This window comes from Lagenorhynchus albirostris, chromosome 19 (genome assembly GCF_949774975.1).
Source record: "Lagenorhynchus albirostris chromosome 19, mLagAlb1.1, whole genome shotgun sequence".
Lineage (NCBI taxonomy): Eukaryota > Metazoa > Chordata > Mammalia > Artiodactyla > Delphinidae > Lagenorhynchus > Lagenorhynchus albirostris.
In genome coordinates, this window is record NC_083113.1 from 55753236 (window position 1) to 55768949 (window position 15714).

Consider the following 15714-nt stretch of genomic DNA (forward strand, 5'->3'; position numbering starts at 1 on the left):
GTCCGGGGACCATGCTTTGAGAGCCACTGCGCTAGAGGATCTTTGTGGGGGAGGGGTGGAAATGTGGGCTGGATGATTGGAAAATGACTCTCTGCCCAGAGTGAAAATGTCTGGATGGTGGGAAGCACAGGTGGCGGTATCCACAGTTTGCTGAGAACCCACAACATGCCAAGAAGCAAGCTACCCTGAGGGACAGGTGTCCCTGTTTTATAGACGAGGAGATGGAGGCTCAGAGAAGTGAAGTAACTTGCCCGAGGACACACAGCTAATAAGTTCCAGAGGGGCAACCCAGAGCTTCTGACTCCACAGACAGGACCCTTTTCACTCACCCCTCTGCCAAAGATAGAGCTGTGTCCACTAGTGGGAGGGTCTCTAGTGGCGTACCACAGGGCTCTGTCTTCAAGCCACTGCAAAGCTGTCATCAAAGATTGAAATATACAGAAGGCACACCAATCTATACGCACGTGATATAAAGCCAAGGGGGGCCATTCGTGCTCAAAATCTTTTAAGAATCTGTCAGCAAAGTGTGAAAGCAACAAGATTCATTCACTCATTCATTTCGTATTTATTGAGCTGCTACTGTGTCCCAGGCCCTGCATAAGGCATACATCAGTGAACAAAATGAAACAGAAAATCCTTGTCTTAAATTGCCTTTCCTTATGATTATTACTATTGATTAGACAGAGATAGTGAAACTTCGAATTTTAAAGGTCCATCTACAGGAATTCCCTGGTGGTCCAGTGGTTCCGACTCTGTGCTTCCATTGCAGGGGGCACGGGTTTGATCCCTGGTTGGGGAACTAAGATCCTCTGTACCACGTGGCTCAGCCAAAAAAAACAAAAAAAAAAATCCCTCTACAATTCCTTGGCCCTGGCAAAGATTCTAGCTTCCTTCTTTTTTTTGTTTTTCCTTGATTCCTTTCCACTTCCTGCCCTCAGGCCCACGTCGTCTGCTTCCCTTGTTTCTATCATAATGAGTTTCCACATTGCCTCCTGGCTCTGTGGCTGGCATTTCCAAAGGCTGCCGAATGGTCCTCTCCGAGCACTGGCTCCCGCTGACTGGACTGTGCTCAGTGGCCAGCACGGAAGTTGCTTTGTTCTTGCTATAAATATCAATGCTTGGTGCGTGTCTCCTTGTCTGTCGTGGCCGGGGTTTGTCTCGGCTTCCAGGTTTTCCCTTAGGACTGGAATTTAGGCTCAGGAGCTGGGTGTACATAGAGGGAATGAGATGAAAAGCCGTGGGGGTCAACGTCGAGTCCTCCATCAAGTTCAAAAGTCAAAGCTGAGGAAACCAAATCTCGGTAAATAAGCAAGGTGACATCGAGGTCTGTCCCGTTGGTCGAGGCCCCACCAGGGTCACCAGCTGGCCCCTGCCATCCTGGTAGCCTGCCTCTTCCAAGGACGTGTTTCTCTTTTAGACCTCATGGGTATTCCTGCAACAGCATAAAGACTGTGGTTTACAAAAAGGTGGGCCGCCAGGATGGAAGGGAGTCCAATGTATTGGGCATCTCCACGGGCCAGGCAGTTCCTCGGCTGTATCTCAGCTCATCCCCCAACAGCTGCAGGGACAGAGGCTACCAGCCCTGCCGCACATGGAAATCACCAGTGGTACTTCCCGTGTCTGGCCGCATCCCAGCCCCATGATGTCAGAATCTCTGGGCCTGGGGCCTGGGTGTTAGTGTATCTTTAAACCCCCTCCACCAAGTGATTCTGACGTGCAGCAGGGATGAGAAGCACTGCTGTGACATCTGCAGCTCACAGATAAGGAAACGGAAGCTCAGAGAGGTTAAGTCACTTGCCCAAAATCACACAGCTGAAAGTGATGGAGCCAGAATCCTGGTTGGTCTGACTCCAAAGTGGAAGCCTTTTATACCCTGGGCTGGACCCCTGTCCACCCTGACTGTTGGGCAGACACATTCATTCTCCTGCCAAAACTTTCCTCCTGGTTTTTGAGGAAAAGAGGGGGCAATCAGGAAGCAGGGAATGTATCTGAAGACCCCCAGCCTCAACCCTGTGCAGACACTCCTTCCCGGGGCCCCCCTTGGTTCTCTCCATGTGGGGGCAGGATGTGGGCTTCCCCACCTTTGACACCGTCTCCCCCAGGGGATCTATGGTGACTATCCAGGGCGTGAACCTGCCCTGCGTCCTGGCAGCTCACACCGATGTCCTGGGGCAGCAAGCACAGGCTCTGCCACCAGACAGACCCAACTCTGAATCCCCTCTCCCCACTTCACTGCCCCTGGCCTTGGGCAAGTCCCTCCGGGTTTCTTCATCTGTAAACGAAACTTGTCATTGAAAATATTTGCCCACCTCTGTGGGTCATCGGCAGAATCGATGGGATGCGGTGGATGACAAGGCTCTGTAACCGGCAAGGGCAAATATTAGCTCTCCTGTCATGCGCTGGCCGGGCCTGGCCTAGTCATGCCAGGGCGCTGGGCCCAGCTCTGCCGCCTGCCGTGACACAGGGCTACAGCTCCCATTCTCAGGGCCTCAGTTTCCTCATGGGAGGAATGGGAGGATAACAGCACCGAGCCTTCCTCGCTGGACTGGTTAACAGATCAAGTGTATCAATCCCCCAAACACCTTACAGTGTGAACACCTCACAGAGGGGGCGGCCGTGGAGATAGGGGGCCCTCCGGGAGAGTTCAGGGGTCTGTGCCTTTGTGTCTGAGACAGGAAGCAGCCTGTCCTCCTTCCTTAGTTCCTTCGTAGTCAGCCTTTTTCTTGCAGGCGCCCAGGCTCTGCAGTTGCAGCGCTGGGTTCAAGCCCCAATTCTGCCACCTATGCTGTGTGACCTCAGGCTCAATATTGGCGGCCTCTCTGAGCCTCAGCTATGTATAAAGAAACTTGTGTCCACGGTGCCCGGTGCCTGGAAGTGCCCAGCAAGTGGCAGAGCCATGGGAGCTGCCCCAAAGGAGAGGGATGAGGAGAGGCCAAGAACAGCCCCTTCGAACCATCCTAGGATTTCTTTTATTTTTTATTTTTGTTCTTATTTATTTATTTATGGCTGTGTTGGGTCACCGTTGCTGCGCGTGGGCTTTGTCTACTTGCGGGGCGCGGGCTTCTTATTGCAGTGGCTTGTCTTTGCTGTGGAGCAGGGGCTCTAGGCGCGCGGGCTTCAGTAGTTGTGGCTCGTGAGCTCTAGAGCGCAGGCTCAGTAGTTGTGGCGCACGGGCTTAGTTGCTCCACAGCATGTGGGATCTTCCCGGACCAGGGCTCAAACCCATGTCCCCTGCATTGGCAGGTAGATTCTTAACCACTGCGCCCCCAGGGAAGTCCCCGTCCTGGGGTTTCTTAGGGAGGGAGGAACGGTGGGCTTGGTGTGAGGGCTGTTTCAGGATCCCTGGGGAAGCACCCTGAGGCTACCCCTCCCCTCGCTTCCCCTGGTTCCCCAGCTCCCCAGCACCTGCAGGGGAGGTTGGGGGGAGCCTGGGGGGCAGGGGGCTGCACACCAAGCACAGGCTGCTGTGTGGGCTCCTCCCGTGAGCCAGGCCCCTGCCCTCAGCTGCACGGACCAGTGGTTGTTACCACCTTGCCAGCCCCGTGCTGGCGCTACAGGGCACGGAGTGGGAAAGTGAGGCTCAGAAGCGAGGTGCCCAGCTGCTTGCAATGGCCCAGGGTGACCAGCCATCCTGGTTCACCTGGAACTGAGGGGCTCCTGGGACGTGGCGGGGCTTTTGGTGCTAAACCCGGGAATGTCCAGAACGTCCCCGTTTGCACGAGCCGCTGGTGCAAGCGTCCCACACAAGCCAAATGAGAGTCGTGTGTGTAACTGTGAGTTTTCCAAAAGCCTCGTTAAACAAAGAGGCGGGTGATGCTAATTTTAATAATCTATGTCACTTAACCCAAGATGTCCAAAATATTTTCACGATTTTCATCTCAACCTGGAATCCATATAAAAATTATTGAGCCATTTTGCCTTTTCTTTTTTAGTTGCTTTCTGTTTTTGCTAACCGTTTGAAATCTAGCGTATATTTTACACTTATGGCTAGATTTGCCAGATGAAGTGCAGGCTGCCCAGGTAGCTTTGAATTTCAGATAAACAATGAAAAAAATTTTTTTAGCATAAGTGTATCCCAAATATTGCATGGGACATACTCAAAGTTTATTTCTTGTCTATCTGAAATTGCGGAAGTTACCTGGGTGCCCATATTTTTTTTTTTTTTTTTTTGCGGTACGCGGGCCTCTCACTGTTGCGGCCTCTCCCGTTGTGGAGCACAGGCTCCGGACGCGCAGGCTCAGCGGCCATGGCTCACGGGCCCAGCCGCTCCGCGGCATGTGGGATCCTCCCGGACCGGGGCACGAACCCGTGTCCCCTGCATCGGCAGGCGGACTCTCAACCACTGCGCCACCAGGGAAGCCCTGGGTGCCCATATTTTTATTTGCTGCATCTGAGCCTTACTCTCAGCACATCAGAATGAGGAAGCTCACACTTCTGGCGCTTAATATTCTAAGTCATGGCCAAGAAGGGGTCGGGGCAGGTCTAAAGGAATCGGGGCACCCAGTGGAGTCCAAGAGAGCCAGTCCCCCAAGAGTCAACCTGCAAAGACCCTTCTTTGCTCTTTCTCTGCGGCTCCTCTAACCTTTGTCCCTTTGTCTGCCTGTGACATTATCAGTCTTTGTCTTAGTCGAGCTTTCTAGAAGCAACTCAACACATTTTATTTCTGATCATCTGCTGTCAGGTAAACAGGCGACAGGGAAGAAAGTCCATGTCCCGCCCACAATTCTCCCATATCAGCAAACTTTCAAAATCCGGAAAAGGGGTCAGGGCCAGTGCGGGCAGCGGGGCAGGTTGGGAGGAAAGATCGACCAGACCCAGAGATGGGGGTGCCCGGAGCCCACTTCCTTCCCAGGCTCTCCCTCTGGACCCTGAGCCTCAGCCTCGCCCTGCCCCGCCATGCTCCGGGTGGGAGGCTCTGACCCTGGAGTGTGTCTGTCTGCCTCTGTTTACACACCCACCAAAACCACCGGGAGGCTGCAGGCCAGAGCCCTGGGATGGAGAAGTGGAGACAGCAGGCAGGGCTGCTGGGGAAAGTTGCAGCCTGGGCCAGAGGGACAACCAGGGTCAGCTCTGCTCCTCGGCCGTCACGGCTCCTGGTGTGTGCAAGCCCCAGACTAGGTCCTGGTGTGTGTGTGGTGAACACCAGGGTGTCAGGGAGTTTTGCTAACAAAGCCCCGCTGGAACAGGGGCCCAGAGAGGTGGGCCACCGGCCCAAGGTCACACAGCACATGTGCAGCAGAGCTAGAAGCCAGCCAGGGGGCTGAGGCCTGGAGCGATGGACTTCCTGCCGCCACCTGCATGTATGTCACACTGTGTCACATGACACCAAGGGTCCCTGCTGCCGAGAACCCCAGGAGGAAAGGACTATGAGTGCCATTTCTCCTGGGTAAACGGAGGCCCCGAGGGCGCAGTGCCTCACCCAAGCTCATCCTGCCCCTAGAGCTGAGCCCAGAAACCAGGCGTCACCCACCCCACCACGCACCGGACGCAGCCCTGCCTGGACCAGTCACGTGATTTGGGGGCCCGGTCCCCCGGGGTCTCTCGTCTCATCCCAGCTCCTCTCACTGCCCCCCAAACGCTTGTCACCAGCCCCTTCCTATGGGGCACCCCTCTCTCCCTCTCCTCCCCCCTCAACCTCTCTCTCCTTTCTCCCCCTTCTCTTCCAGTCCCAGCAGCACTCTGCATCTTCAGAGCCATCCTTCACCCGGGCCCTATCCCCTGTCCCCAAAGGAGCCCAGCGGTCAGACCCGGTCCCCCCCCTCCTGGTGCCCCGCCACCCCTCTGTGCATATTCCATCCTGTGCATATTCCACGGCAGGGCCCTTGTACCCTGTGGCCACCAGGGCCAGGACTAGGAGAGAGGTATCACCTCGAGCACAAAATACAAGGGGCAGCAAAGCACTCCATAATCAAGGCACATAGTGTGTTCATGCAGTATTTTTTTTTTTTTTTTTTTTTTTTTTTTTTTTTTTTGCGGGCCTCTCACTGTTGTGGCCTCTCCCGTTGTGGAGCACAGGCTCCGGACGCGCAGGCTCAGCGGCCATGGCTCACGGGCCCAGCCGCTCCGCGGCACGTGGGATCCTCCCGGACCGGGGCACGAACCCGTGTTCCCTGCATCGGCAGGCGGACTCTCAACCACTGCGCCACCAGCGAAGCCCCATGCAGTAGTTTTGAAAATCAAAAGTAACGCCTCAAATCCAGGATGAACAAAATACCAAAGTTTTAAATACAGGCAGCATGGGTATCCTGATTTTTCTTTTTGCATCAGGCTCCAGTACAGCTTGGCATGGCATGGTTACAGATCTTTGTTTGAAATTTTAACATTTTTGTTTATCTTGGATTTTTGGCATTAATTTTTATTTTTTTCAATTGCATCAAAATACTGTTTTCTTGATCACCGAGTGTTTTTGCCATCCCCTTAAAGTTGGTACGCAAGGTGAGTGCCTCCTTGCTTAACCCTGGTCCCAGCCCTAGTGGGGCCGCCCACAGGGTGGGGCAGGGCTGGCAGGGAAGTCCCCAGGCCAGTGCGGACGATGGGGGTGACAATCACATCCGTAATGAAATGACATGTAACATGCACTGAGGTCTCTGGGCCAAGCACTGTTCTCGAGCCCTCCCGTCCTTCCTTCTGGATCACCTACGATGTGCTGAGCGCTCAGGATAGAGCAGACCGATACACTTCCCTGCCACTCAGAACCCACATCCCGGTTTGGGCAGAGGGATGATAAAATAATAAAATGCGTGAGAATCGGCAAAATGTGAGGCGCGCAGTGCTACAGGCTGAAGAGAAAAAATAACGAAGAAAAGAAGACATGAACCATGTTTTAGGCACGGTCACCAAGAATGACATCCCTGAAACGCCACGACCACCCAGGAGGGAGAGTTATTACTCAGCCCCATTCTCAGATGAGGAAACTGAAGCAGCCTGCCCAGGAAGTGACAGCTGGGCTCCCAGCCCGCTCCGGCTGGTGCCAGAGGGCTTTTTATTGTGGGGAGGGAGAGGGAGGGGAGGAGCGGGAAGACATCACGTAGAAGCAGATGGAATGAGGGCACCAGGACTTCTTTCTCCACTTAAAGGGGCCGCCTTGACTGTACGTTGGGCAGGACTGTCTCCGCCTCCCTAATGGGAAAGGCCAGGTTGGCTCAGCCTGGCCACCACCGGGCCCCACCCCACCAGGGACACCCCCACCCCACCCCCACCCCCGCCCCGGGTAGGGGCCCTTTAAGGCCGTCCCCCCCCACCCCCGGAGCTGGCAACGTGACCGCCCTCCCTCAAGTGCGCAAATTCATTCATGCAGGGGCCCCTGCTGACTCACGCTTATGAAAGTGATTTCCTGGCCCCGCCCACCGCCCGCCTCCTCCCAACTCGTGAAATACCCTCGCTTCCCGGCCACTCATAGCCTCTTGGATCCCCACGGGGTAATGGGTGTCCTGCTCCCTCGGCCGGCATCGTGAGCCCTGGTTCTCCTAGTGCCTGACCAGGCCAGGCTCACGAGTGTCCTCGACCCCTGCCCGTCAGGTGAGTGGCCCAGGCGAGGCATGCGGGGGAGGTGGGAGAAGCTAGTCCCGCCCAGGCAGGGGTGGCCACGGGGCCCTGGAGCCACACAGGCTCCCCGGACCAGCATGATCGCCCCCACCCCAGGGTCCTCCCTCGCCCCTCCTGGCCATGCCCATCTCCAGGTGCCTGGCACCCTCAGCTGACAGCTGCCCTGCCCGCTTGGAGTACACCCAGCCCGTGTGATGCTGCTCTGGGCAGGAAAGAGAGGTGTGGCCAGCCCGGGCAGGCTGCCCGGCGCCCCGAGGCCACTGGGTCACAGAGGCAGGCTGGGTGCTGCCCTCCGGGACCCCGCCTCTCCTGCTTGCAGGGGACAGAGGTCCCAGGCACCTGCCCTCGGCTCCCGCCGCAGGGTCCCGGGGACCTGGCTTCTCCCAGGAGGGTTGGGGTGCCCAGAATGAGGGGCCCCAGAGGGTCTCGGGAGCCTCGGAGCTCTTGGGGCTCCAGATGGGGGAGGCTCCGGGGGGAGGCGGTGCCACGGGGCGCACGCTGGGGTTGAGGCGTCACCCTGGGGACTGGCAGCGCGTCCTCAGCGCCCCCCCACCACCACTTTCTTGGTGGCACTGTTGTCATGCTGTTTTCCTCAGAGGGCACTCACCCCGCCTCTGACAGGTATCAAGGGGCAGGATTTGGGCTCGGGGGCGTGGTCTCCAACAGTCCTGGGAAAGACACCTGCTCCCTCCTGACCCCAGTTTTTCCCTCTGGGCAATGGGAATAAGAAAACCCACGGGGCAGGGGGTGGGTGGGGGGTTGTCATTAAAGTGAAATGAGCAAAAAGCCACCACAGGTACTCAGTAAATGTAGCCATACAGGTGCCCCGAGTCTTAGAGCGGTTTCAAGCTTTGATAACCCTAGAAGTTCCAATGCTGCAAACTCCAAAGAAAGAAAGAGAAAATAATTGCACCTCGGAAGGTGCAGTTATTCCCAGTTCTTTTAGGCTTCTTTTCTCTTGTGAACTTGAATGAGTTTTCAATGTTAACTTTTTTCGGTGGACATTTGCCATCTCCAACCAGAGGAACTCCAACAGAACGTTCGCATTAAAAACTGACCGTTCCAACTCCACAAAACTAAAAAGCATAGCAGAAATGGGAAGTTAAACTTGCAAATGAAAGTTGGCAGCATGCGTTCTTCCGAGGTTTTGAGAGCTTTGTCTCGGGACTTGGGGCCGTATCGCTGCACAGGAAGTAACCTCTCAGGTCAGCCTCTGGGTGGTGACCTCATGTGTGTGGCATCCAGAAGCTTCTGGCAGCGAGCACTGGACTTGGAGTCCAAAAGCTCTGGTGGTAAATGGGGCCCCTTTGCCTCCGGGAAGCATGAAAAGGGGGCAGTCAGTTCTGATTCCTCATCTGTAAACGGGGGCTTCTGCAAGTACCCTCCTTACTGGCGCTGGGAGGATTCAAAGGGACTGGGATCCTCAGTCCTTTACTGAAGCTTCAGGTAAAGGACTTGGCCCGGGGTGGGCACTCCATGGGCGCGGGGAACAGGTTGACACCCATTGTGGGGGGCTATGGGGTGTCTAGGTGGTCTGAGCCCTCAGTGAACAAACTAGTTTCATGACCCACTGGCTCTGTGACCAGGGGGGCATGGCCTCACCTCCCTGAGCCTCAGTTTTCCAGTCTGTAAAGTGGACTCCATGAGGATTAAAGGAGCCGATGCAGAAGGAGCGTCTTGCAAGGACATCACCTGCGTCCCGTTGCTGCTATTCCTGGGGACAGTGAGGACGTGCAGTGCAGGGCCCTGGGGCTGTTTGAAGGAACCAGGAGGAAGAGTTCTGGGAAGCACAGCCCTCCTCCCCAGGGCCACCAGGCACACCCAGCGGCCAGTGGTTAGTGAGAAACTGTGCCCTCCCAGCTGCGAGCATTGGCCACCTGGCCTCCCTCCCCCGACACCAGTGCTGGGACAGAGCAGCAGGGTGGGCAGGGATGGGTACGTGTGCTACACTCAGCCGGGTAGGAGGGGCCTCTGTCACACACTGTCACACTGTCACTCCAGCTCGGGGGGCACAGAGAAGACTCTGGAACAGGCCATCCCGGGCTCAAACCCAGCTCGGCCTGCGCGAGCTGTGGCAAACTCCTCGCAAACCATACGGGCTGTGAGAAGCTCGCTGGGCCTCAGTTTCCCCCTCTGTAACACGAGAGTGATTGCGAGAGTCCTTATAACAACGCAGTTAAATACGGATTAAGTTAGTTAATGCGCGTCAAGTGTTTCGAGCACGCCTGTCACCTGGCTAACTCCATGGAAGTATGGAAACGTTGGTCATTCTGTATCGTTGTTGGCAGTGGCAGTGGTGTCACCCCAGAATCCTCTTCCCAGGCAGACAGCCTGGGCCCCTGCAGGGAACCAGGCGTGGAGAGAGCCACGTGGTCCCTGATGGGGAACACGGGGCTCACCAAGACGGGATGAGGAGGCTGTCCCAGCCCAGGCCCCAGCTGAGGTGAGGAAGGCCATTCTCAGGGGACCTGAGGGCACTGGGGAGGGAGTCCTTAAATGTCACATCCCCCTGTGTGACACTGGAGACACCCTTCACCCTCTGAGCTTCCCTTTCCTCACCTGCCAGATGGCGGTGACGCCGCCCACCTCGCAGGGTGCCCGAGAGTCCCAGATGCTACGGCTCAGGTGGAAGCTCCTCTCCTCGCAAACTGCAAAGTGCTGTGCGAAGGTCCATTGTTGTTGCTGTGGCAGTGACACCCAGGTCCTCCCACCAGCCTGTCTGGGCGGCTGTCCCTCGTCCCTCTGCTCGGGACCTACCTGCCCAGCGGTGGACACTGGTGTTGCTGTCACTCTGCGCACATCGGAGGTCGTACGCTGGCCTCGCTTGTGTTGCACCAGCCTGTTCAAGATTTTCAAAAATTGTGAATGAGTTGCCCACTTTTCCAAATCAGAGAATTCACATTAAAAACCCAGATTTCAGCCTTTTCTGGAAGAATCCTGAAGGCCAGCGATGCCGGGCCCCCATCCCTGGCTGCTCTGGGTGGTCTGGGCCCTGTGCCCCCCATTCACCCTTTTACTTGCTACCAGCCCCGTGTCTCCCTGGGGACAGGCCAAGCAGCGTGCACGGTGCATTCAGGCAAAGCCTCGGCACCATTAGCCCTGAATTTAAAAGTCGGCTGCGTGATACTGAGCAACTTGTGCGACTTCTCCGAGCCCCAGTTTACCCATCTGTAAGTGGGATAATAGCACCGACAGTGCTTTCTGCATAGGGTCAGTATGAGGAGGACATGAGAAAAAACATGTCAAATACCTGGGACATAGAAAGTGCTAAGTGCCTGCCTGCTCCTCACATGCTCGTGTGCATGTTGCCCTGTGGTGGTCAGGACAGCAGGGCTGCTGGACAGTGGGTGATGCCAGGGCCCCCGTTAGCTCGTCTAGGGGAATGTGGAGAAGGTGGGTCTGGAGTCTCCTCAGGCACCTGCAGCCCTAAGAACGGTGTTTGGGACTCTCTGAGTGATTTGGGCTTGTGGCCAGCAAGGGGCGCTGGTGCTCCAGAGACAAGCAGGTTTGCACGCTTTTCTCCCCAAACCAAGGGGCTCAGGCGTCCGTGGTTTCTGCATGTCCACCTGTTCTAGCCCAGCCTCTGGAGGAGACAGTGAGCTCCGGTCTCTTCCCGGTGGCCCGTTTTCTCGAGGCAGTTGCTTCACGTACAGTACCTGTGTCCTCCCCACCCCCCCCCCCCGCCTCCAACAACCCCATGGGGTAGAGACGATTATTATTCCCATTTTACAGATGAGGAAACTGAGACCCAGAGAGGTCGCCAGTTCAGAAGTGCCTCTCCAGGGCCAAGTCCACTGAAGACCCGAGGGCCGGATTGTGGGGTGAGGGCTGTGGCCGTCACAGAAGTGCTGGGCAGGGCTTGCCCACAGTTGGGCAGAGGGGGGCCTCATGGAAGCTGAATAAGCTTCGAGGACAGTTACTGCCCCTGATGAGATGGGGAGTGTGGAGTGAGGCTCAGAGAGAGGAGGTGACCAGGCTGGGGGAGAGAGCCCTGCATAATTGGACCTGTTTAGAGTATAGCAGGTATGAGAGGGGAGTGTCATCCTGATAAGACTCAGGGAGGACCTTGGACTTGATCCTGAGGGCCACAGGAGGTCACCCTGCAGCTGGGAAGTAAGTGCATGACACCCCGGCTCACCGAGGGCCCCCTCCTCCCCTGTGCCCCCAGGTTGCTGCCAGCCCCAAGCCCCCCCGAGAGCCCCAGCCATGAGCAACGGATGGAAGGACCACCTTGGTGCCCGCAGCTCAGAGCCCCTCCCAGTCGTCATCATCGGTGAGTGCCGCCCAGGGCGGGGGAGGGGCTGCACTGAGCCCCAAGGGTTAGAGGTCAGGAGCAGGCAGGCCCTGGAGCCGTCACTCTGTGCCCAGTGCTGTGCTCAGCAATTTATAAAACATCATCTGAGTCACCCTCCCGAGAACGCTCGAGGCAAGAGCAGGGTGCTCTGCAGGGGTTGCGCAGTAGGGGCGGGGCAGGGGGTGGGGGGACTGGTTCTGTGCCTGTGCCCGTCCTGTACTTTCCCTGTGCCTGCGTGCCGTGTGACGGGGACGCAGCCGAAGCATGTTGTCCTGCCGTCAGGTCTGAACAAATGGGGGACAGAGGGCCCCTCCCTCCGGGCAAACACCAGGTCGAACCCCATGAAATGGCCATTTTTGTAAGTTAAAAACAGTTGCGCATCGGTGATCTCATAGGGTTTGTCTGAACAGCTGTCGACATGTGAGTTAAGACTGAGAACAGCACAACAGAAGACGGGAAAGACAGAGAAGAATAGGAGTGATGTCATGAGGTTAATTGCCCAAAAAGTGCCTCTGATAAGCAGTGTGGTTCATCCAGACCTGGGGGCAGGCGGCCCCACAGGTGGCTTAGCGCCCACGCTGAGCACCCTTGGCCCCCGAGCTCATCCCCAGAGCACGTAGCCATCTGTGCTGTAATATTTTACACATCCCTCTGACCGACCTGACCCCACTGTCAGTTCTCAGTAATCTCAGGATCTCAGTCATGCCGCTGTGTGACCACAGGCAAGTCAGTTAACCTCTCTGTGCCCCAGCTTCCTCAAGTAGAAAAGGAGGAAAAGTAGCATGTGTCTGGCTCAGTGCGCTCGGGGCTACGGAGGGGCCTGGTACAGCAGCCATGGCAGTCAGCTTCTTATTATTTTGTTGTTATTAAAATCGCTTGACACACGGTAAGCCCTCGGTAACTGTCAGTGGTCATTTCCACAACTTTATTGTTGTTCAAGTGGTATAGTGCTAATAAATGTTCTGTTTTTATTTTTATGCCTGAAGAGCAAATCAATGAACGAGACAGATGGAGACCAAAGCCCTCGGTGGTGGTGGTCTCTTGTGCTCAAAAGTGCTGCCCTCTGACCCCGCCCTCTCTCCCCAGGCAATGGTCCCTCGGGCATCTGCCTGTCCTACCTGCTCTCGGGTTACAACCCCTACGTGAAGCCAGATGCCATCCACCCACACCCCTTGCTGCAGAGGAAGCTCACTGAGGCGCCGGGGGTCTCCATCGTGGACCAGGTGGGCTTGAGCTCCGGGTGGGAGGGACACCCCCATTGCGGGGAAACTCTCCCGGGCACAAATGAAAAGGATGCATTTACGAGACATAAGACCAAACGTGCGAGAGCCCACGAAATCAGCCACAGAACTGGGGAAGAGGAATCACAGCTGTCTTTGAAGACTTACAAATCCCACATCAGCTTGTCTCAGCTCCCCTAGACCAGTGCTTCTAAACCCAGGGATGATTTCCGCCCCCCCGCCCGCCCCGGGGACACTTGGCCACCTGGAGACAGTTTCGGTTGTCACGACCAGAGTGGTGACACCACAGGCGTAGAGGGTCGAGGCCAGGGATGCTGTTAAACATCCTATGATGCACAGGACAGACCCCACCACAAAGAATTATCCAGCCCCAAGGCCAGTTGTGCCACAGCTGAGAACCCCTGCCCTAGATATTGCAGTTCCACCAGCCCCTGCTCAGTAGGGCTCACCAGCCTCCCCTCCACGCCCCTCGCCTTCCAGGAGGCCACTCAGTGTCTGCCCCCCACTTCAGGCAGCATCCATCCTCCTGGGCCCCTCCCAGCGTCAAGCTGGTGCGTGAGGAAGTAAGTTGGCATTGGGTCTAGATAGGCATTTTCCAGACTGCCTTCTACAGCAGGGGTTGCCCCCCGCGGGGGACCCCCCCCCACCCAACCTGGGCCACACAGCAGGAGGTGAGCGGCAGGCAAGCGAACAGAAGCTTCATCTGCCTCTCCCCATCGCTCCCCGTCGCTCACATTACCGCCTAAACCATCCCCCTCCGCCCCACCCTTGTCTGTGGAAAAATTCTCTTCCACGAAACCAGTCCCTGGTGCCAAAAATATTGGGGACCACTGTTGTACAGGACAGCCATCCCTCGGTATAATATGCAGAGAAAAATGTCGCTGCTCCAGTAAATCTGAGAGACACTGGGTTTGGCAAAATTAAACGGGTAAGTGACAGCTGCAGGACTTGTCAGAGCCTTTAATTTGCTGATGTGCACTATCTCCTTTTGAGAGGCAGCATTTCCCAAGCTTATCTGACACCCTGATACTAGGGTGGAAAGGCAGGACCAGGTGGCCTTCCTCCAGTGGGCCCTCTGACTTGTGTCCCCCCGCCCAGGACCTGGATTACCTGTCGGAAGGCCTTGAAGGCCGGTGCCAAAGCCCTGTGGCCCTGCTGTTTGATGCCCTCCTGCGCCCAGACACGGACTTTGGGGGCAACGTGGAGTCTGTCCTCAGCTGGAAGCACCAGAAGGAGCGAGCCATCCCCCACCTGGTCCTGGGCCGGAACCTGCCAGGGGGCGCCTGGCATGTGAGTGGGGCCCAGAAGGGGTGAGGGGACTTGAGCCAAATCTACCTGAAGTCTGGGGGAGGGGGAGGGGAGGGGGAGGGGAGGGGGAGGGTCCCTCCTCCTCCCTAACTCGGGTTAGGACGCTTCCATTGCCCACCTTTCCCTATTCACCTCCCCCTCCCCCTCCCCCCACCCCTCAGCCTGCCCTCCAGCCCTCAGTGGACTGGGGGCCAGCAGAAGCCTGGACTTTGGTCTCCTTTCCTCCCAGTCCATTGAAGGCTCCATGGTGACCCTGAGCCAAGGCGATTGGATGGGGCTCCCGGACCTGCAGGTCAAGGACTGGATGTGCAGGAAGCGAAGGTGAGGCCGCCCTGGAAAGCCCCAGATGGGCAGGGAAGACCTGGGCCCGACCCGACATTGAACTGGGAGCCAAAGGGCTTCGGGGCTCACCTAGCCCGCCCTTCCTCTTACTCCAGCGGGGGAAGCTGAGGTTCGGCTGGGGAAAGGACTTGCCCAGGACCGCACGGGGAGTGAAGAGCAGAGCTGCGGTCACCTAGGACTCCCTGTCCAGTGCGTCTGCTGCACGACCTCGACCTGGCCTCCTTGTAGCATCCCAGGCTCTAAGGAGAGGGTGGCGCTGGCCTCTGCCCCCCACGCCCTGCCCCGGAGCCTCCAGCCCAGGCTCCCAGCCCTCTGGCCTCCCACGATTCTGAGCCTGGCCTGGAACAGTCTCTTTTTGTCTAGGTCAGCTAATAGGATGCACTTTTTTAAAAAAATATTTCTGCATTAGAAACATAACCATACTATAGAAAACTGAAAACTGAGAAAAGGAAAACAAGTGATGCCTACCTGGCACCGCCGCATCTCGGGGAGGTTCTCTTCCCATCCGGTTTCCTGCTCCATAAAGACCACACTGCACACTTCTCTCCACCCCAGAGAGACAGCAGAATCACTGAATAGATAAATTCTAGCCCCCCGCTCGCCCTCGTACGTTTCCGCCGCCCTCGGGGCTGTGACAGGGGGCCTGTTGTCCCCACCGAGGAGGCGGTCGGCCTCTCTGGCAGCTCCGTTTCCACCCCTGGGGCTCACTGTGCCTTGGACACAAAGACTTTTTGTCCCTGAAAATTTGATAGGAAGACATCCAGGCTGGTGTAGTGATGTGTTAACAGACAGATGGGAACGTAAATTTAACTTGTGGACATGCTCTTTTCTATCGGACTCTTAAAATGTAACATTATGTCATGAGGATTTCACATGGCCATTACACAGTGTTTGCAACCATCCTTTCACATGGCCACTTACACTCCCAAGAGACGGTGAGCATCTTCACTGAGTAATTCCTCATACCCAGCCTTGTGCTTAGAT

General features: G+C 56.6%; 1 protein-coding gene across 10 annotated transcripts in view; it reads left to right on the top strand.

Moving 5' to 3' along the window:
* The window catches only part of OSGIN1 (oxidative stress induced growth inhibitor 1), a 55262-nt gene that overhangs the window by 36685 nt on the left and 2863 nt on the right, over positions 1-15714 (top strand). For 3 of the 10 annotated variants that reach the window (XM_060131683.1, XM_060131684.1, XM_060131689.1), the window contains exons 2-5: positions 11714-11818; positions 12926-13062; positions 14179-14370; positions 14618-14709. In XM_060131683.1, the coding sequence (XP_059987666.1) occupies positions 11752-11818; positions 12926-13062; positions 14179-14370; positions 14618-14709 (488 nt within the window). In that variant the 5' untranslated portion in view covers positions 11714-11751. Of the gene's footprint in view, positions 1-7375; positions 7519-9261; positions 9380-9833; positions 9989-10111; positions 10407-11277; positions 11367-11713; positions 11819-12925; positions 13063-14178; positions 14371-14617; positions 14710-15714 lie in introns of those variants that run through there. The other 7 variants (XM_060131679.1, XM_060131681.1, XM_060131680.1 and 4 more) reach the window with 7 other exon arrangements.